Here is a 20,674-nt window from a genome sequence, read left to right on the forward strand (position 1 = left end):
GACCCAGATCACAGCTCTCATTAGAAAAAGTACCCTTTTGTGCAAGAGTGCATTGAGCCTCTGGCATTATTTTTATGCTGATGTTTCAAGGTGCTTAAGAAGATTTGGGCAAGACACGTTAGATTGGAGAAACCTCCTAAAGAAATGCAAAAAAAGTCAGAAAAGTGCTGAAACATGCTTTTGGGTTCTTTGTCAGTTCCAAAACTTCTCATTAAAGTTCAGTATTCTGTATGAGAGCAAAAACAGTAGCATTCTTTTATTTCTCACCCCTACACATTCTAGTGAGAATGTGCAAGCAGGACACAGTCAAGGTTATCTTCTCTTTCATGAAGATAACCTTCAACTTACACGAGGACACCCAACAGCCTTCCTGAATGCCTGCAAAGCCCAAGCGCAGTTTCTCCACAGTTCACAAAAAAGCAGGATAACTTTCTAGACAACTTTATTACTACTTAAAAAAGATTACAGCCTGTAACTTTATAACTGAAATGAGAAATATCTTTCATACCATAATTGCAGCACAAACCCTTTTACGTAATCTCACTTTTACCAAGGATGGCTGACCTTTAAGGTTCCTTTCTCAACAATCCCTGAAGCAAAGAAAGATACGGTGGTAATGTTGTAACTGGATCCTTTATTTAAAAGGATGCCAGCATCATTTAAGCAATGATCTCGGACTTTTCCATAGTATTACAACACCAGACTTTCTGAAGGGAAAAATACAGTTCCAGATTGCAGATCTCTGGATTTCCACTGAGTTCAGCAGAAATTCAGCTCGTTCTCTAAGGCAGGATGTATCAACCACATCTCAGTGTCAGATATTTCAGAATGCTGACTAAACATTTGATTGAATATTCAAAGTCCAATCTATGTTGGGTTTTTTTTTCCTTCTTTAGCAGACTTTGGATCCGTACCTAAAAGGTTAATAAAGATTACTGGTTTGGAAATCATTCACCAAGATTTTAATCCCTGATAATTGTAGCAGTGCTTACAGGATTTGCAGAACCAAGCTATTCCAGAGGCAATACGGATGGCAGTTCTCACAGTACAACAGCCAGTGAAACACAGAAGTTTAAATCATATCTGAAGCATTCCAACACCACCAGCAGTGTAAGGTTTCAACTTCCAGCAGCCCATCGGAATGTTACACCTCATAGAACACAGCCATCCCACGGGGAGAACAGGCAGAGCTTCTTCAGATAACGATTTGTATTTATACACAGAACAACAGAACTTGCTAGAACTTGCTAAACTAGCAGCTTAGCTTGAACTCTGGCGTAACAGAACCGTAATGCTTTATTACAGAGTCTCCTCTGCGGCTCTGCTTATCGGCATATGCTTTGCAGGGAGAAAAATTGCCTCTTACACTTAATCCTCAGGATAAAATCCTGCACAGAGGCTCACACGGTCAAAGCCTATCACCTTTCCTGAGCGTTATGGGTTCCGAGAGCTCAGGAAAAAAACCACAATCTATAGAATCTCCCAGCCCGAGAGCAGCGGCGTGGAAAACGACAAGCCTTCGTCTCGCTCAGCTTCCACCCACGCCAGAGGCACCTGCCCGCGCCTGCGCTGCTGACCGGCACGGAGCAGCGTCCCCAGAAGAAGGCGACTGTCCTCGGGCGGCCTTCGGTGCTGCTCTGGAACACGGACGCCCCCGGTGACCCCCGTTCCGGGCAGAAGCCGGGCCCCACTCACCCGGCGGCAGAAAGAGAGAGCCCCTCACGCCGCCCTCCTTCAGCCGAATCCTCCTGACGCCGGGGGCCGTGAACCACCTCTCCACCTCGGCCTTGGCCATCACCGGCCCGTGGATGGCGCCGGACTGGCTGTGGCCCCGGTGAACCAACATCTCCACCTTCATCGGGATGCCGGTGCTGCGGGGAACGAGCCGCTGGTACGGCCTCTCCATGCCCGCGGGCGCCAGGCTCCAGAAGAGCCCCATGGGCTCCACGCCGGTGTAGTCCCCGCCGTGCGAGGCGTCCGTGCCCAGGTGCAGCTCGCCGCGGCCGTCCGCTCGGTAGTGCGCGCACGACTGGAAGAGGCAGCCCCGCTCGTCGGACGCCACCGCCCGCAGCGTCACCGGCTGCCCCGGGCCCAGCCCCGCCACCCGCGTGTCAACCCGCTCGTCCGCCAGTCCGGCCGCGGGGGTCACGGCCACGCTGACCGCCCTGCGCGCCGGGGCGCGGCGCACCGCCCACGCGGGGGCCTTGGCGGCGACCGCCGCTCTCCACATGACGGCGGCGCGGGGACGAGAGCCACAGAGCGGACGGCGCCGACGGCGGTAACGGCCTCCCCTGCCAGGCAGCCTCAATCGAGAGCGGAGCCCTCCCGACCGGCGGGCGTTCCTGCGGCGCCGGCGGCTCGGGGCGGCCTCGCTCACCGCCCGCCCCCGCGCAGCGTCCCGCCCGCTGAGAGCCGGGGGTGTGGGTGCGCGGCAGAGGGGCTGCCGGATCCCCGCCCTCCCGCCGCGTCCCGTCCCGCGTGCACAAACCAAGCTGTGCTCGAGTTAACGTTTCACTTTAATGAATTAGAAAAGCGCGGAGAGTGCAAGGTGCATTAATAACCCGTGGAAATGACGCGCAAGTCGAACGCTGGATTCAGCCAGTTAGCTGCGTGCGCTCAGCCTGCCGCTGTAAGGCACTGAAGGGTTTTTCAGGTAACCGCGAAGAGTCGCCAGCACTTCTCTAACAACATTCAGTGCTTTCTCTTTCACGTGCGTGCTCGGGAGCCAAAAACTGTTCAGCATCTCCAGAACAGAACCCCACTGCTCCCCACGCCTCCTAGAAAGCCAGAGGGGAAGCCTACCAGTTCTAGTATGTATACCCAGAATGCACTTTTGGGCTGTGGGCTGTTGTCATCTCTCCCTGGAGACATGCTAGATGCTAGATCTCAAAATGGGCAGAGTTAAGGCAGACACACAACTTAGTGACATGAGATTACTGGATGTTGATAGAGGGAACAGCTGCTTTCAGACAAAAAAGTGCACTGTCTCCAGTAAGGACAGCAGCATCCAACACACTTCTTATAAGGAAGACTTACAAGGTAAATAGATTTTCATCCCACTTCTCAGCTGATTTCTTTCCACTTAAACTTGCATTCAAAACAGTCCCAGCCTTGTCATCATCATGCTTCCACATCCCTCCCGTACTACACACAATGGGAGGCCAAGATATCACTGGGTGTTAGAGGAAGGTGTGGAGAGGATGCAACTCTCAGCCACCACCTGCTTGGGAAAAAAAAACAACTGTTTATTCTCTGATGTTCTTTGCTCTCATTCAGAGCCAATTAACAAAACAACTGTGAAACACTAGCATCTTCCTCTGTACAGTAACCCAAATCACATCATAACTTATTGGCTGTCCTGAAAGGCTCACCATTAAGGTGTCTGTGGAAGAAAGCCTGGATCTGCTGCCAGGAGTCTATCTGTGCCTCACAGTGCGCCTTGGGCTCCCCACCCCACATCACAGGTATTCCAACCAGCAGGTGCATTGAGGCAGCACACATTGGGAAAAAAGGGGGTTCAATATAATGTCCTGCTCCAGGATAACAGATTATCTCAGGCTTTTCCTTCCCATGAGCTTGCAAACGTTTGCTCCCCTCAATTGCAAAGAATTCGCTTTTCCAGTTGTGATCATCCTGGCCAACAACGAACAAGAAGCGACACGTAGCTTTCTCCAAAGGGATAAAGCTTTGGCGGTCAGGCCCTTCTAAGGGATTGTTAAGTGCATCGATGATATCACCGATCCCAGACTTGTTGACCTTGATACGTTTTGTGTTGGCACCGAGGGGCGGGATGGTGACGTCCTTGTAGTGGAGCACTGCGCCCACGTTCGCCACCGAGCCATTGATCACAGCAGTGGCCGTGATGCCCTTCAGGAAGGAGGCCATTGAAATGCATAAGTCACCCCCCTTGGAGAAACCGAGCAACCCAATCCCGGGACCTTTAACCTGGAAGGTAAAGAAACAGAAATCATGATCAGTGAAATATGCAAACCATTTCTTGAAAGTGCTGCCGTGTCAACACAGCCTGTCCTGATCTGCACTGCAGGTATAAGCATCTAAGGTCCTGTGTGCAAGGGACCCTGCAGCACTGTTCTGTGCTTGGCTTATGGCCAGAAGCCCTGCTGAGACTGCAGCAGCATCCTAACAAAACTACAAGGCCTCTTCATTTTCTTTTACACAGACAAACTATAATAGGAAAGCTAAATGATCTCACAGGGTGCTGAAATTCAGGGTGTCAATGTCACAACAGCTCCTACATTCAAAGACCCTCAGGGCTAAAAAGGCTCTGAGAAAATGCTGAAATTTAGTATCTTTTGTACTTTATCACCAGCATGAGAAGCTCTACACCCACCGAGTCTGAAGCAGAGAAAGGGGGTAATTTGAAAACATGGCTAAAATTTTGCCAAGTGTTAAAAATGTGGCATGAGAGAGGCATCAGTGAAGGTGTTAACAAGAGTCTACAATACTGCTCTCAAGGGAGAGAAGAAAAAGAAAAAAGTGCAAGATTTGGGGCATAGGAGTGGCATATGAAGTTAGGGTTATTGCAACGGAAAGGCCACCAAGGCCTTTACTCATCTTTCTAGGAAGGTATTTATTTTGAGCTCTCCAGAGAGGTCAGACATTGCCATGTGGAATTCTAGCTATTGTCATGTGCAGCTACTTGGAAAAAGATGCAGAGCTAAGCAGGGCTCTCTTCCAGGAGGTGCCAGCTTAGGAACTCAGCTGAATTTGCAGCCAGCTACCAACAAGCACATGCACTACATATCAATATTTGGAGTGACTGTAACTACAATACACAGCAACAAATGTGTATTTATAGACTTCCTTGAGCCTTAGATCACAGAAACATATCACGTGCTCCAAGGTTAAAAAAGCCATTTAGTCCTCAAGCACATTACATGGAATGTAAACTTAAAAGCCCCACTGGAAGCCTGATGTGCCTCTAGGCAACTGGTTCCCTTCTTAGGACACTGGGTTGAACAAAGCAGAAATAACTAGTATGTGACTCCACGTCACTGTGTCACCTGGCCAGTACAAAAGGAAGAACTGGAATTATCTGCTAGAGAGCCACTGTAATGGGAGTTAAGGATATGAAAGGAATTATTTTCAGTTGACCTGAACAGAGATGCTATTCCAAATACAACAGCTTTGCCCCACTTGCAGGCTGGTAGGAGCTGACTAATGACAGTTCCCTGTAGTTAGGCTGTGTCGGTGTCTATACCAACCTCCTTGTGTTGTAACATATAGTTAACAGCTTCTTCAAAATATTCCAGGTTGATCTCCTTCATCTCTTTGGGGAGATCTTCATAACCATAGAAAGCCAGTGCCAGCACAGCAAAGCCATAGTTGGCCAGCAGGCATGCCCTGTATTCGGGGAGTCCTCCTCCAGTGCCATACAAGTCAATAACTCCTGGAAAGGGACCGTTTCCTGAAAGAGGCCACAAAATGGGACAGCTTGACCCATCATTTCTCATTTATATCCCAAATTCACAGGCCTGGGAATGTGCCTTCAAAAAACCAACCAGCCAACCAACCAAAAACAAAAAATACACACACACAAAAGCACAGAATGGTAGTAAGCATTTCAAATTCTATACTACATTTCAGTAAATGGCTGCATTGCTTCAAGATTAAACAGTAAACAAAGGTACAAAACAGTTGCCTAGCCAATGTTTTACTGAACATAAGGAAACATATGACTGGCAGGGAAAGGATGATAGTCACAGCTAGCTGTCTGTATCATGTAAACTCACTGCAAACATAACAAACTGCTCCAAAAATACCCAGGCGGCTTTTCCCCACTGCATTTCTCAAAAAACTGACCCCAAAATCCCATCTGCCATGGTTCCAGCTTCTTAGTTTCAGTGTAAATGCACTATAAATTGTTTATTCTGGCACTAAGGGAAGAAAATATTTGCAACCAACCTTGCCACTCTCATGAGGGAGGCTGAGAGGAACTGCAGGAAACTGAAGACTAAAGGAGGAGGACAGAAGGAAGACTTCCATCTCTGCTTCCACATGAGTGTGCGGAACTTGGGCAACAACTGGAAACTCACCACCAGCCACAGGGAGTACGAAAGAAGGTGCTGGCTAGGACATGTATGATTGCAGTGTTACAATGGAGAAGATACAAGGGACAGGCAAGGGAAAAAGGCAGGGGAGGGGAAAGTAAGGCATATACTACATAGAGATGCTCCTTGACCACATGGAATCCAGCACAAAACCAGAGACATGCCTGGTGAGCCTCTGGGTCACAGGGAGAATTAAAGGTGTGAATGTGGCGGTGGTGGTGGTGACAGCTGTAAATGAGCACCAGATAAAGATGGGAAATGGGAAGAGGCTTCCTACAGAGAACTAGCATAAACCTGGGCAACTGCTGAGAAGACAACACAGGATTTGTAAGGCAATCAGGAGTAAGGAGGACCCCAGGGACTACAGGCCGGTGAGTCTTACCTCTGTGCCTGGAAAGATCATGGAACAGATCATTCTGGATGACAAGCATGAACACATGAGAAATGAGCGTGTGATCTGAGACAGCCAGCACGGCTTCACCAGGGGAAGGTCATGCTTGACCAATCTGGTGGCCTTCTATGATGGAGTGACGGCATCAGTGGACAAGGGGAAGGCGACTGATGTCATATACCTGGACTTGAGCAAGGCCTTTGACATGGTCCCCCACCACATCCTTATCTCCAAATTGGAGGGACATGGATTTGATGGGTGGACCACCCAGTGGATAGGAAACTGGTTGAAAGGACGCAGACAGAGGGTGGTGATCCAGGTGGAGGCCGGTAATGAGTGGTGTCTCCCAGGGGTCTGTCTTGGGACCGGTGCTCTTTAACATCTTTATCAATGACATCAATGATGGAATCGAGTGCACCCTCAGCAAGTTTGCTGACAGCACCAAGCTGAGTGGTACGGTTGAAGGAAGGGATGCCATTCAGAGGGACCTTGACAGGCTGGAAAAGTGGGCCCGGGTGAACCTGATGAGGTTCAACACGGCAAAGTGCAGAGTTTTGCACTTGGGCCGGAGGAATCCCAGGCATCCATACAGACTGGAAGGAGCGGTCCTTGAGAGCAGCCCTGTGGAGAAGGTCCTGGGGGCCTTGATAGATGAAAAGCTTAACATGAGCCAGCAGTGTGCCCTTGCAGCTCAGAAGGCAAATGGTATCCTGGGCTCCATCAGAAGACGGGTGGCCAGCAGGGACAGGGAGGCGATTGTTCCCCTCTACGCTGCTCTTGTGTGGCCCCATCTGGAATATTGTGTCCAAGTGTGGAGCCCCCAGCACAAAAGACAGGGAGCTGTTGGAGAGAGTCCAGAGGAGGGCCACAAAGATGATCAGGGGACTGGAGCACCTCCCCTGTGAGGACAGGCTGAGGGAGCTGGGCTTGTTCAGCCTGGAGAAAAGAAGCCTGCAGGGTGACCTCACTGCAGCCTTTCAGTACCTAAAGGGAGCCTACAAACAGGAGGGGAATCAACTCTCTGAAAGGGTTGAAAGAGAGAGAGTGTTGAGGTGCTGAAACAGGCTGCCCAGAGAGGTCTTGGATGCCCCATCCCTAGAAGTGTCCAAGGCCAGATTGGATGGGTCCTTGGGCTGCCTGGTCTAGTATTAAATGGGGAGGTTGGTGGCCCTGCCTGTGGCAGGGGGGTTGGAGATTCATGATCCTTGAGCTCCCTTCTAACCCTGGCCATTCTGCGATTCTGTGAATCAGAACTATGACAAAAATGCCATAATCACAAATGTGTGCAATGGTCTGCTTGACTTTCTACTCACAAATGGAGAGAAACAGGGCAAATTCATCAGCAAAAAGAAGCTTGGGCTGCAGCAACTCTGAAATGACTGAGTTGGGGATCTGGAGAAAGGCCAGGAAAGGAACCAACACAGTCAGGACTTAGGACTTTTGCAGAGGAACCCTGTAGCTAAGGTACACAAGGAGGAGCGTGGCAAGCAGGTGAAAGCTGACTGCGCCGATCGGGTTGCGCTGGCCGGCGAGTCCTAATTCTGCGCTGCCCCGGCACCGCGCACAGGGGCCTCCTGGGGAGACACTGCCAAAGGAGGCGGCACCGCGGAGGGCGGACGGGGCCGCGCCGGTACTCACCGGGGGGCAGGAAGAGCGTTGCCCTGATCCTCCCGTCTCGCACCGGCACCCTGCGCACCCCGTCGCGCAGGAACGCCCGCTCGTGCTGGGCCTGGGCCAGGAGCCGCCCGGGGTCATCCCCGTGGCCCTCCAGCACCTCCAGCCGCAGGAGGAAAGGGGTCTGCACGTCCTTCTTCACCAGCCGCCAGAAGGCCTTGCGGGGCTGCAGCGCCCACAGCAGCCCCATGGGCTCCAGGCCGCTGAAGCTGCCTCCCGGCAGCGCGGGGCAGCGGGCCAGGTCCAGCTCGCCGTCCTCCGCCGCCTGGTACCGGGCGTGGGCCTCGAACAGCTCGCCCGCCTCGTCCCGCAGGGACGCCCGCAGGGTGACCTGCTGCCGCGGGCTGAGGCCCTGCACGGTGATGCCCAGCGGCTCATCGAAGAGGCTGCGGGTGGCTGGTGAGAAGCGGATGGTGGCGGCCATGGAGGAGAGGCGGCGGGCCGGGGACGCCCCTGCTACTCGCTGGGGGATGCGGTGCCGCGAAGCGGGGCCGACCTGGGAGAGCCAGCTCTGCCAGCAGCGGGAGCCCGCTCGGCACGCCGTCAGGGCGCTCATTTGCCTCCGTGGGCGGGATCCGGAGGGCGGCCCGCACCGCAGCGGTGGGTGGGTCCGAGCGGAGAGGAGCTCGTCACGGAGATTCGGGGCTGCCGGTGAGCAACGCTGGGTGCTTAATACGAATATAGTAATATTAAATACTTATAATTATGCTGCCGCGCTCCGCCCCTTGTGGCTTTAAAGCCTCTCAAACGCTTGGTGCGAAGTGTAGGGCTCACGTGCCCGCTTCCTGGCGCTTCCTGTTGATGGCCGCTCCAAGGGGCCGCGCTGTCCTACTGCCTGTCCCCACCTCCCTGCCGAGCCGTTGGAAGGGGCGGTTGGGATGGGATCCTCCCAGGGTGCGTGTGTTCCTCCCCTCCCCTCCCCTCGGAACCGAGGTACTTGTTGGCCGCCTCGTGTAGAGCCGGTCTGCCAGCTGCAGAGCGTGGCACGGTCCGAAGGAGGGCACTAAGAGAGCTTCCTTCACCTGAGGATAGACAGATATCCCACGCTTTTTAGGGATCTGCAGTGTTAAAACGCCTGGTAATCACAGGCCAAGTTCATGCCGTTCTTCAGGTGGTGAATGAGGAAGGCACATAGGCCATCCTTTAAGAATCTCCTGAGGTGACAGGCTGTACATCCTGTTTACTGTGCGTTGCATATATGTCAGCAGCAGTGCTTCTGGCTGCTTCAGTCCTGTTTCTTAACATACCTTGGCCAATTCACATCTCAGGTCAGAGATTCTTCCTTCTGCACTGCTGGGCTGAGGCATAACATAGCTGTTGCTAAATGTTTAAAGCTGTGCAAATATTTTTAATATTTTGGCTTGTGAAACGAGCACCTTGATTACTATCTATATCAAAGAAATGCCACATCAAAGTATCAAGTCTCTTAAAAGTTTCTTGGCTGTAGTAGTGGCATCAGTATGTTTGCAACCCTGACTACTCATAAAGGACAACAAGCACTGTTATCTGAATTACAGTGTTTGGCCATCTGGAGGACGTGTATCTGCTGTGTTCAAAATATACTTGTATCTGATGTTTGGGATGTGCTGCAGGTGTTGGTTTTGTACACTGGCCTGTGTTATGGACTAGGCAACTGTTATGGACAGGTACAGTATGGACAGCAATACTGCTGTGCTTTACAGAAAAATTTTGGATTTCTGCTGTACTGCGGTGGTAATTCTCTCTTGCTAATGTGAGCCATGCGGTATGACACATAAGCAAGGAAGGGTAAAATGGAATGAGACACGACCATAAAGTATTGGGTATAACTGGCAACCACTGCAGAGCCAAGAATCCTCCAGGACTCTTCCTTCACAGTTATAGGTTCATTGTTCTATAATAATGAAAGTTCTGAAAGAGAAAGTGAATCTGAGTCAGAAAAATAATTAACAACAAAATTTGAAGCCTGCAGGCAAGGTCGTCATGATCAGCCAGGTCATCTCCTTGTGTGACATCTTCATAAGAAGTAGCATGGGCCTGCATCGTCATTTCCACTGATGCTTTGCTCTGGATTTAGGAGGAACATAATGTTGGTAACACACTGATGGTTTTGTTGTTAGAGGGTAGTGCTTACAAAGAGCCAGCAGTGTTTCAGCTTCTCACACTGCCCTGCCAGCAAGGAGGCTGGGGGAGCACAAGGAGCTGGGAGGGGTCACAGCTGGGACACTGAAATTGGGCAGAGGGATGTCCCGTACTGTATGGCATTGTGCTCAACAACAAAACTGGGTGAGTTAGCTGCCACTGCTCGGGACTAGCTGGGCATCTGTTGGTGGGTGGTAAGCAATTGCATTGTGTGTCGCATCTTTTGTGGTATTTTTCATGTCATTGTTCCTTATTTTCCATTTTTCTTCCTTTACTATTAAGCTGTTACTATTTACTATCAACCCACAAGTTCTCTCCCCATCCTGTTGTGCATGGAGAGAGTGAGTAACCAGCTGTGTGTTGCTTAGCTGCCTGCTGGCTTAAACCACAGCAGACCAGTCCTATTACATTGTCTCTTGCATATGTTTTTGGTTTTGTCTAAAGTTAAATAACTATTTAAAAATACTACCCAGAAATCTGCAATGATGCAGGATGGTTACAGGTAGCAAAGTGTATGGGAGGATATAGGTGTATGGGATGTAGCTACCTGTCACAGTTGCCACCTTTGATGGTTTTAGAATTCATCTCCAAAGAACTACGGAATCATAGAAAGCTGACAAAAATGTTTGAAAAAGGTACATCCTGACTGTGGCAGTGTCAGAGTTACAGCTCACCACATAGTGCTGGAGTCTGGTTTATACCTATCAAATAATCATCACATTATTTAGCTGCCTCAAGGAGTAGACAATGTCTCTGGTTCTGATGCAACTTGTGCAACAGGAAGTCCTTATTTTGGGTCCTTTCTTGAAAAAGCTGATATGGTTTAATCTGGCAGGCAGCTCAGCACAGCACAGCCATTTGCTTACGCCCCTCCCCCACAGCTTAAAGAGAATTGTGAAATCTCATGGACTAAGGATAGTTTAATAAAAAAGGAAGAAAAAAAAAAGAAAAAGAAAAAAAGAGGGAAAGAAAAGAACAACTGTGCACATCCATGCTCCACACTGGCAAGGTAGCTTGAGAAGCCGAAACATCTTTGACTTAGAGGAAGCAGTGCTCAGCAACAATTAAAACATAAGTGTGCTATCAACACTATTTTCCTCCTCAATCCAACACACACTGTCAATGGTTTACGGGCTGGTTCAACCCAGTTCTGTGACTAGCGTGGCAGAGGGATTTCACAAAATCTGTGCCTCCAGAAAAGAGAAACGGGGAACCCCAAAATAATTAAAAGAGTGGCAACGATCTGAGGAGAAACAAACTAATTTACTAAGTATAGTATCAGAATGCAAGATAATACACTATAATACAATATAATTGGAATTGAAGCCAATAAATCAAATATAATGAGAGCAAGTGTCCGAAAGGTGGATAGGCCTCACCATAACGCTCAGGTGAGATGTGCAGGCCGGTTGAGCAGTGGGGAGATGAAGAAGAGCACATCAGGTGACCTTGCCAGGGGTTAGATCTCTTCTATGACTGCAAAGCCCCCTGGGGCATGTAGCTCTTCTTCTCTTCCAGACAGGTGCCCGGAACTTGAGCGTTAACACTTTAACTCACAGTATCACAGAACGGTCAGGGTTGGAAGGGACCTCAAGGATCATGAATCTCCAACCCCTGTGCCACAGGCAGGGCCACCAACCTCTACATTTAATACTAGACCAGGCAGCCCAGGGCCCCATCCAGTCTGGCCTTGAACACCTCCAGGCATGGGGCATCCACAACCTCTCTGGGCAGCCTGTTCCAGCACCTCACCACTCTCTCTGTAAAGAACTTCCCCCTGACATCCAACCTAAATCTTCCCTCCCAACTCCCGGTGCTCTACATGATGTTATGATGTGGAATACTGATAACAAAAAATCACAAAACCATGATGCACACACAATGTGGTACCAGCTACTATAAAGAAAATTAACTCTATTCCAGCCAAATGGAATGGGTGGAATAGAGTTATGGCAGACTGACATTTAAAACAATAGCTTTTTTTTTTTAAAAACAAAAGAAGACAGTAGAAAGGCTTGTAAAAGAGCATCCACATACATAACATCTATCCTTCACATGGGAACCTGCTGACATAAGAAAAGCATGTTGTTTTCAGAGCTGACCAAAATGATACGCAACACCAAACACAAGGCAGGAGTTGGTGAACATAGCTGCAGATTGGCTATGTGCCATAACACAGGCACAGATAAGAACAAGTTTAGCAGTTTGTACGGAAGGAACAGAGGAAATATACTGCAATATATCATGCATCACAGACAGCATATCTGGAAGCAAGTTTTCCACTTGAGTCACAAAGGCAAGAGCCATCTACAGAAAGGATAAGATCTGGATTGAGCAAGGGTACATTCTGGAGATCAGGACATGGGATAAAGGAGCTGTTCAATGAAAGATGGTCACAAGGTTCACCATCCATAGGGGCTGCAACAGGGAATCAGTTACCAGTCAGATACCTTCCTCAGCTTTCTTTGAGATAGGATGATGAGGAACACACAGGAGAGGCGTTTCCCTATTTGAGTATGAGGTTCATAACTTAGCATACGACCTGCTTCGTTAGTGTGAGAAGACAAATCTGGGAAGACACTTGCACTAAGATGTCCTGAAGAAAAGAGGGGTCTGGAGAGATAGGTGTCTATGCATAGAGAGATGAATTCTTCCTGATGCACTGGTGAAACATCAGTAAACATTCAGTCGGGGTAATAATAATGGCACATCCTAGTTTAAAGGAGAAATCTTTGCTTGACAAGTGAAGTGGAGCAGTAGGGCTTAAAAGAAAAACAGAATAATCAGAAATAGGACCGTGTGAAGCACATAGGGAAGTTGTTACAGGAGGTGGGGTGGATTATCCTGCAGTACCCATACCTTCAGAAGACAAGGCAATGTGCAGAAAGTCAGAGGCATGTGAAGTGGAGCAATAAGTCCTGGTACCAAGGAGATAAGTTACAATTTCCTCTGCAACAGGGAAATTCAAATAGGGTTTGTTTATAGTGCTAGTAGTGGACTCGATTTCCTCCCCTGTTCATCCAGGTTATCTGGAAGATATGAGGAGGGCTAGATGAGAAACATAATCTAAAGATTTAGGGTATTAAAGGTCATCCACAACATAATAAGTGGATGATAAGGCCATCCACAATATGTAGCTGTACAGGAGCAGCAGTACGTGTGACAGAAATATATCGATGTTGAGATGATTTTGTTTGTTAATCAAGCAATTCTGATTTTAAATTTTTATTGTCTTAGCTTTTCCTGGGAGTCTTCTAAGCTCTGAGTTCTGTGATCAGTGCACTGTTCAGCTGCATCATCTTATCAACTAAAAAAAGCATCACACTGAATGTGTGCTATCTTGCTTTCATTTTTTTTCCTGTTTTTTTTTCCTCCCATCTTTTATCAAATTTGAAAGTCTCAAAGGGAAACTTTTGAGGGAGATCATCCCAGGTGTAGCTGTTTCATTACGAAAACAAAACAAACAAAAAGACCAACAACCTTGCCAATTTTAGTAGAGTAATCTTTGTATATAAACCGGGCTGGGCCACCATTAAGGGCAACCTCCCTCACTTTGTACAATCCAGTGCCCACCTGTATTCAGTCTCACACACACACATGCCATAAGGTCCAATTTCAGGGTATCCAAGCCTATGTATTATCCTCACCAAAATGAATTTTGTCAGCCTGTGATTTTAAAGGTACCTTCTATTTACTTGTAAGACTTATTTTTATATAAAGATGTTGATTTGCTGTTCAAATCTCAGCCCAAATTTTAATCACAGTGATTAAGATGACAGCCCTCCCAGGGTCTCAGCCTGCATTTCAGTCCCACCAAGACCAATGCATTTCATCTCCCACCTGAGACTTGAGTGTCTGCTCTCATTTTATCCACACTGATATGGCTTGTACAGTGGGTATGAGCCAAGGAAGGAAACACCCACAGTAGGGGTTTGCTAAAGTCACACTCTGCTTGATCTGGCCGTTCTAATTGAGGTCAGACTAATTTGGCAGCGGAGCTAGAGCAGTTGAGTGCAGTGGTCAGCAGAAGTGCAGCAGCATCAGAAGGATTTTCCTCACCTCTTTATTTGAAACAGTGCTTAAGAGAGGTCTCTACAGACAGAAGAGGGGAGCAGAGGGGCTGATGCTGCCCCGATGTTTTCTAACTGTGACTGTAGTCAATAAGGCTTCTTCTGATCCATGTTAAGTTGTACTTGGGCTACTACACACTTGGGGTCTCCATATTCTCTGGCAGTCACGGTGCCATGACTCAGATGGCCCATTTGGTGCTACAGCTTGAAGGAATTACAGCCTGGCTCCTCAGGATTCCAGGTGCCACCCTAAAAAAAGCACTTGAAAAAGCACTCCCTATTGGGATTATCAGTGAGGATTGTCTGCAGGCTCTTTGCTGTACTCTGACATTACCACTTTGACTTCAAATACAAGTCAGTCCAGAACCTGAAAACCCGATAAAGTAAATGTAAACTGACAAGTAAACTGACAAATTTGGTAGGAAGATGTTATTTGTTGAGGTAAATGTAAAGTCTTAATTGCTTGGAGAATTAATTTTAATTTGTCTGCAATTATTTGTGACTGTCTGGTTAGTTGTCAATGGGTGGATAAGAGAAACTCTGTTAAGATGTGAACCACTGACGAAGAGTAAGAGTGGATCTAGCTACACCTAGGCCATCAAAAGGAGTATAGAAAGCAAGGGGGTCCACTCTGAGTCTCATGACTCAGCGGAAAGATCCCTTCACGCCTTTGGTTCCTGTATGAGCTGCTCTAGCTCTGTTCCCTCATTAGTCTGACCTCAACCAGCTCTAATAACAAAGCTGAAAAGTTCCCACATTTTATGGGAGAAGATCACAATGATTGTAAATTTGGGTTTTTGCATGACATGTTAGAGCTGGAAGTATACATGAAGCAAAGCACTTTCTTCTGAAGGGGAAATGGAAACCGAAGACAAACAACCCTTCCAGAGGGCTAACCAGAGAGACCATGACATTCTTGCTGTAACATCCATTATTGCACATTCCAGTGTCTTGGAGTTCAGAAGCATTTTCATTTATGATTTTTACCATAACAGTAGTGAAGTCCATGCACCAAAATTATTCCTTGAAAGGTTTTGCTTTGAAGTATGAGTTGTGAATAGCATATGCACGTGGAGGCCACAGTAATGTGAAAAGCAAATATAAAAAAAGAAAACAAATGAGAAAAATAACTGAATATTTTTCCTATTCTCCCTTCCTTTTCTTGACACTTGACCAAAAATGTAAAACAGAAAATGAAAACCAATTCTTTTCTGAGTTATGGTTGTGCAGTCACCAAAGGCACTGTAGCTGTATTGGTACAGCTGGGAAAGGGAGTTGACCTGATAATTTTAAAATAATTCATCAGATGTTTGTTCAGAGTTGTGCATTTCTTGTACATGCATCACTTGTCATTTAAATGTTTGTGGAAAAAAGCCCGTATCTGTAGCCAAGCGTGAACCTGTGCCTTAGAGTAAGCTGTGAGCTCTCCACCCAGGACAGCTCGTTTGTGAAAAACTGGGTGGTTTCCTATTGGATAAAAAGGGGAAAAGGGAGGATCAATGCAGTGCCCTGTTCCGGGATAAATGAGTGTCTGAACATTTTCCTTCCCTCGAGCCTGCAAATATTTGCGGGCTTCAGTGACATAATACTTACTGTTGATAATATGATCATCTTGTCCAGCAATTAATAGTAAATGTGCCTCAGCATTCTCTATTGGGATCAGGCTTTTGTTGCCCGGGGCTTTAAAGGGGTCATCAGTAATATCAGAATAATCAAGGATATTCTTATCATAAACCTTCACAAGGTTTTCATCATAAATCAAAGCGGGAATAGTTTTATCTTTGTAGCAGAGAGGAAAAACTGTAATGGCCACAGGGCCATTAATGGAAGCTACTGCTGTGATATTCTTCAGGAAGGCAGCCATGGCGAGAGACAGATCACCTCCTTTGGAGTAACCGAGCAGGCCAATCCCTGGTCCCTTTACCTGGTGGATAGGAGGAAAGCCCCATCAGTATTGAGCTGAAAAACACAACAGCTAATTACTGGAAGGGGATGTTGTGTAATGTCAAGAGTTTACATAACAGTACAGAGGAGGATGATTAGTTTTTCTGCTGGACAAGTGCTAAACACCTGCCCTGAAGGAGAAGGAAGAAGGGTGGTGATTCATGAAGGCTCTCCTGCTTGAGCCTTTCTACTTCGTTATGTCTCAGCTTTCTCTTTTGAGTGTGCTTTATCTCTTTCCACCACCCTTCCAGTGCATATCTGTTTAGTCCTTCCTCCTTTCCCGAGCTCAGACACCCTGCAGATGCCAGCCATGGGGTTGCACAAGCATCCAGCAGCTTCCCCCAGTGATAACTCTGGCGAGGGGATAGGCACCCCAGAGAAGAAGCATTCTCTGGATGCCAGAGGGCCGGGAGCATGCTACTACCTGTGTGTGCTGCAGCATGAAGTTCACTGCCTCTTCAAAATATTCCAGATGGAGTTTGGTTGGTTTCTGGATCAGATCCTCATATTGGTAATAAGCCAGGGCCAGTGTGGCAAAGCCGTGATTGGCCAGCAAGCTGGCTCTATGCTCACAAAGGCCTCCTCCAACTCCATCTATGTTGATGACTCCTGGAAAGGGGGCTTGTCCTGCAGCAGACAAGAGCAGTATCACATGAAATTAGTCCTTTAAATGGTTCTCAGATTTAGAACACATAAAATCAGATGCACAACAGGAACTGCAGAAGACTGTTTTTAGGGGAAAGGACATGATAAATCACTCAGCAATTCAGTGTTGGCTGCTAAAAAGACCTCTTCCATTGCTCTTCCTCTGCTGTTTGCATGCAGATGATAGCACATCTACTGGCTTTACATAGATTGTGAGCATTCAAAGCAGTGGCCGTGTACTGCAGAGAGCAGGATGCAGTTGCCTGTGACCCAAGGCTCAGCTGAGTGTAGCACAACACTGTTGGCTTACCCTGAACATGCACAGAAAAGGTCCTAATACAGAAAAAGTCTGTGGGGATACTCAACGGAGGTGGGACAGTGTTGTAGCAAAAGCCATTTGGACTCTCCACTTTTAGACTTCAAGTTGTTTGCTAAGTGGTAGCCAACTCCTAAATGGCTGCAGGATGAAAATAAAATCCTTCTATTCTATGCCTAGGAAACATTTCAAAGAAACAGGGACTGGCAAAGATTTATAATTTTAAAGCACACACTGTTTGAAGGAGCAGGCCTGGGGACACTGAGGAAACAAGCCAGCTTACCGTAAAGCAGCATGAATGAAGGGAAGCAGGAAAGTTTGGAAACAAAATGTATGCAAGCAGCTTTCTTCATCTCCTGGTCAGCAGGCAGGGGGAGGAGCCCTGGCCTCACCTCCAAGGGGGATGCTGAGGGTGAGAAGTCAGCACACCCTGGACTCTGGCAAGGAGGTCTCTGTTTAGCAGCCCAGCACATACTGAAACCTGGTGGTGTCTTGAGCAAGTCATACACCTCCAAAAGGAAATCCTTTACTAAAGCTATTCAATGTTTGTCTTTTTCTGCTGGAAAGATTTCTTCTCCATGAAACTTCTGGAGTCCCCTCCAGGAGGAGGACTCCCAGGGTTTTTATGTGGAGCCAGCTCTGGGCAACAAGGCAGGACTGGCATATAGACTCTCTGCACAGCTCTTTATCTCAGCCTCTCGGCTCCAGACGCCTACTGGCACACTCATTGCTTGCTGTGCGTTCCTCCACATTTATACCACCTGGCTTTTGGAAAGAATAATTTCTTTGCCTGTTTCTGTAACCTTGTTCTAGCATTCAAGTGCCTGGGTGAATGTAAATGATAGTCAAATGGGTCAGTGGGACGGTAGAGAGGAAAAGAGGGATGGAGCTTTCATGGGCTCCTCTTTATGTAGGTCATGAGATAGCTTGCCCTGACAAACACAATACTTTTGAAAAAAAAAGCACAGCTACAGCCAGTACTCACCGGGGGGCAGGAAGAGCGTTGCCCTGATCCTCCCGTCTCGCACCGGCACCCTGCGCACCCCGTCGCGCAGGAACGCCCGCTCGTGCTGGGCCTGGGCCAGGAGCCGCCCGGGGTCATCCCCGTGGCCCTCCAGCACCTGCAGCCGCAGGAGGAAAGGGGTCTGCACGTCCTTCTTCACCAGCCGCCAGAAGGCCTTGCGGGGCTGCAGTGCCCACAGCAGCCCCATGGGCTCCAGGCCGCTGAAGCTGCCTCCCGGCAGCGCGGGGCAGCGGGCCAGGTCCAGCTCGCCGTCCTCCGCCGCCTGGTACCGGGCGTGGGCCTCGAACAGCTCGCCCGCCTCGTCCCGCAGGGACGCCCGCAGGGTGACCTGCTGCCGCGGGCTGAGGCCCTGCACGGTGATGCCCAGCGGCTCATCGAAGAGGCTGCGGGTGGCTGGTGAGAAGCGGATGGCGGTTGCTGTGGAAGCGAGGCTGCGAGATGTGGGCACCCCAGGGATCTGCAGGGGCTGCGGAGAGAACCTGGGCCAGGAGAGCCAGCTCTGCCAGCAGCGGGAGACCTGTCGGCACGCCGTGAGGGCAGTCATCTGCCCTGTGGCCCCAGGTCGCTTCACACTGTTTGCATGTGGGCTGGAGCTTTTTGTACAAGCGCCGCTTCCCACACACAGGGAGGAGAATCCTGGGCAGGGACTGCGTGGGCCCATTCTGGCTGCGAGGTTTTCAAGGCTGCCTGGAGCTGTGACTGCAGCCCTGTTGCTGTCTGTGGTAAGGCATGCTCGGTGCTCTGACATCATAGGAGCATTTCCAAAGGCTTTCAGCTCTGCCCAGCACTGGCAGTTGATTTACAGTGTGCAAATATGCTGTGGCGGTGATCCTCAAACCAGGGCTGCTGATAATTGCTCCTTGCAGGACTGGACCCAGTTTCTCCCACAGGCTCTCCCTGCCATCTCCCAAACAAGCAGTAGGCTCCCTACAAGACAGGTTTCTGTTTTGCTGTCTGCAGACCTGCAGACAATGGACACCACACACTGGGAGCATTACTGCAGCTTGCTTCTGCCTGTTCCCTCATGAACTGCTGCCCAGGGCAAGCCCACCCCTAAGAAACAATCCTAACATAGCATGGTTGTCTTCAGCCAACTGTAGGCGTGGAACAGTCTTGCACCTCTCACCAGATGATGGCAACTTTTATGAGAGAGAGCATTGTTAGCGTGAGGGCGTTGGCTGGGTCTGTCAAGAGAATCAATTACAAAATACGCTGGGTAGGGAAGGGAGTTTCATTTCTAATTCTCTTTTGCCAGTTCTGATCTCTTGCATAAGAAAGATTTTTCAATCCAAACACCAAGCTGAAGATAGAAATATTTTGGGAGGAGATTATAGTAAGCAGCAGAGTTTCTTGGATGGTCAGAGCACAGTGGCGCCAGAAATAGAAATTACCAGGCAGAGCATGTCCTTCCAGAGGGCAGGTGAACCCATGGTACAGAGGACACAGCTTTTCCAGAGGGAAGATCTTACTCCCAGCAGCCTGAAAGCTCTTAACTAAGGACACTGGCACATTTCTTCTAACATCCCACATTGTATCCTTCTGCAATTTAGCAGTTGGAGATGTTCCCATTTGAGATGGGGCATTCGCTCTATACATGGTGAAATCTCTGTACCAAAGATCTGAAGATGGTACATAGACGAGGAGACCATAGTTCATTGGAAAGTACAGACATTTATCTGAAGTTCACAAACCACCAGGGAGATAACAGCATATTGCATATGGTCTATGCAGTTAAGATCAATTCAAATACTATTCCTTTTTTCAATGTCTGATTGAGAAAGATCAGGGAAATCACAGGAAATGTAAATGTAATTCTAGTGGCAGCTGTATGTGAAGTTATTGGGTTTAAATTGGTACAGGAGTGAACAACACTAATTCCATAAATGAAAGGGCATCTGTTAGCTTAGGTCCTTCAGACCTAGGCATGCTCAGGGTAGAGCAAAGCTAAATCTCTTGCAGGCATCTTCCTGGTCCTGAGTGAACTTCCAGTGGCCTCGTCCCCAACCTCAGAAGGTCATCTGTTTCAAAATTGACCCCTTGCCACTTGGTACAGTGGTGAGAAAGGAGATTCAGCACAGGGGATTTTCTTTCTTTGAGGTTACAAGGTTTGTGTTTATTTGTTTAATAAAATAATTCCTTTTAGAGAAATAACTTTCCTGTGCAGTGAGGAGGAGAGCAAATGGACTTGTACCTTTAGAGCTTGTTGAGAAGAGCGGTTTCCTCAGTACTTCAAAGGCTGCCTTTAAGATTCGGTCAACTAATGCTGGATTGAATACAACCCGAGCCAAATTCCAGCACAGCTTTTTAGCTGGACTGCACTTGAAGGTAACTGGTGAGGATACTGAGATATGCTGAGGAGTTGCACAGAATGTATAGGGGTGTTGGCACCTGCCAGGTCTTCTGCTGTGTTTGCTTCAT

General features: G+C 48.5%; 2 protein-coding genes across 4 annotated transcripts; both read right to left on the reverse strand.

Annotated features, from left to right (window-relative positions):
• Positions 1–14: 14 nt before the first annotated feature.
• On the reverse strand, positions 15–2,394 carry LOC125694811 (acyl-coenzyme A thioesterase 3-like). The gene has a single exon (XM_048948534.1). It carries the CDS (start codon positions 2,228–2,230, stop codon positions 1,529–1,531), a length of 702 nt encoding a protein of 233 aa, XP_048804491.1. The 5' UTR covers positions 2,231–2,394; the 3' UTR covers positions 15–1,528.
• Positions 2,395–2,498: 104 nt separating this feature from the next.
• On the reverse strand, positions 2,499–18,800 carry LOC125694807 (acyl-coenzyme A thioesterase 1-like). Of its 3 annotated transcripts, none has more exons than XM_048948528.1 (3): positions 18,218–18,800; positions 5,226–5,428; positions 2,499–3,945 (listed from the first exon to the last, which is right to left on the reverse strand). In XM_048948528.1, the coding sequence occupies exons 1-3, from the start codon at positions 18,798–18,800 to the stop codon at positions 3,340–3,342; spliced, it is 1,392 nt and encodes a 463-aa protein (XP_048804485.1). In that variant the 3' UTR covers positions 2,499–3,339. The 3 variants fall into 3 exon arrangements, with proteins under 3 accessions (XP_048804485.1, XP_048804484.1, XP_048804486.1); XM_048948527.1 differs by lacking the exon at positions 18,218–18,800 and adding an exon at positions 8,101–15,635; XM_048948529.1 differs by lacking the exons at positions 2,499–3,945; positions 5,226–5,428 and adding exons at positions 8,692–16,251; positions 16,696–16,898.
• Positions 18,801–20,674: the final 1,874 nt, after the last annotated feature.

The sequence above is a fragment of the Lagopus muta genome, chromosome 6 (assembly GCF_023343835.1).
Source record: "Lagopus muta isolate bLagMut1 chromosome 6, bLagMut1 primary, whole genome shotgun sequence".
In the NCBI taxonomy this organism is placed as follows: Eukaryota; Metazoa; Chordata; class Aves; order Galliformes; family Phasianidae; genus Lagopus; species Lagopus muta.

Bases quoted from the DNA above. Each gene is read 5' to 3' on its own strand.
- LOC125694811 (XM_048948534.1), bottom strand. From the start codon at position 2,230: ATGTGGAGAGCGGCGGTCGCCGCCAAGGCCCCCGCGTGGGCGGTGCGC.
- LOC125694807 (XM_048948527.1), bottom strand. From the start codon at position 8,692: ATGAGCGCCCTGACGGCGTGCCGAGCGGGCTCCCGCTGCTGGCAGAGC. The intron at 5,429-8,100 runs GTGAGTACCGGC...GGCCTCTTTCAG, and splicing joins AACGCTCTTCCTGCCCCCCG to GAAACGGTCCCTTTCCAGGA. The intron at 3,946-5,225 runs GTTGGTATAGAC...TTTACCTTCCAG, and splicing joins ATATGTTACAACACAAGGAG to GTTAAAGGTCCCGGGATTGG.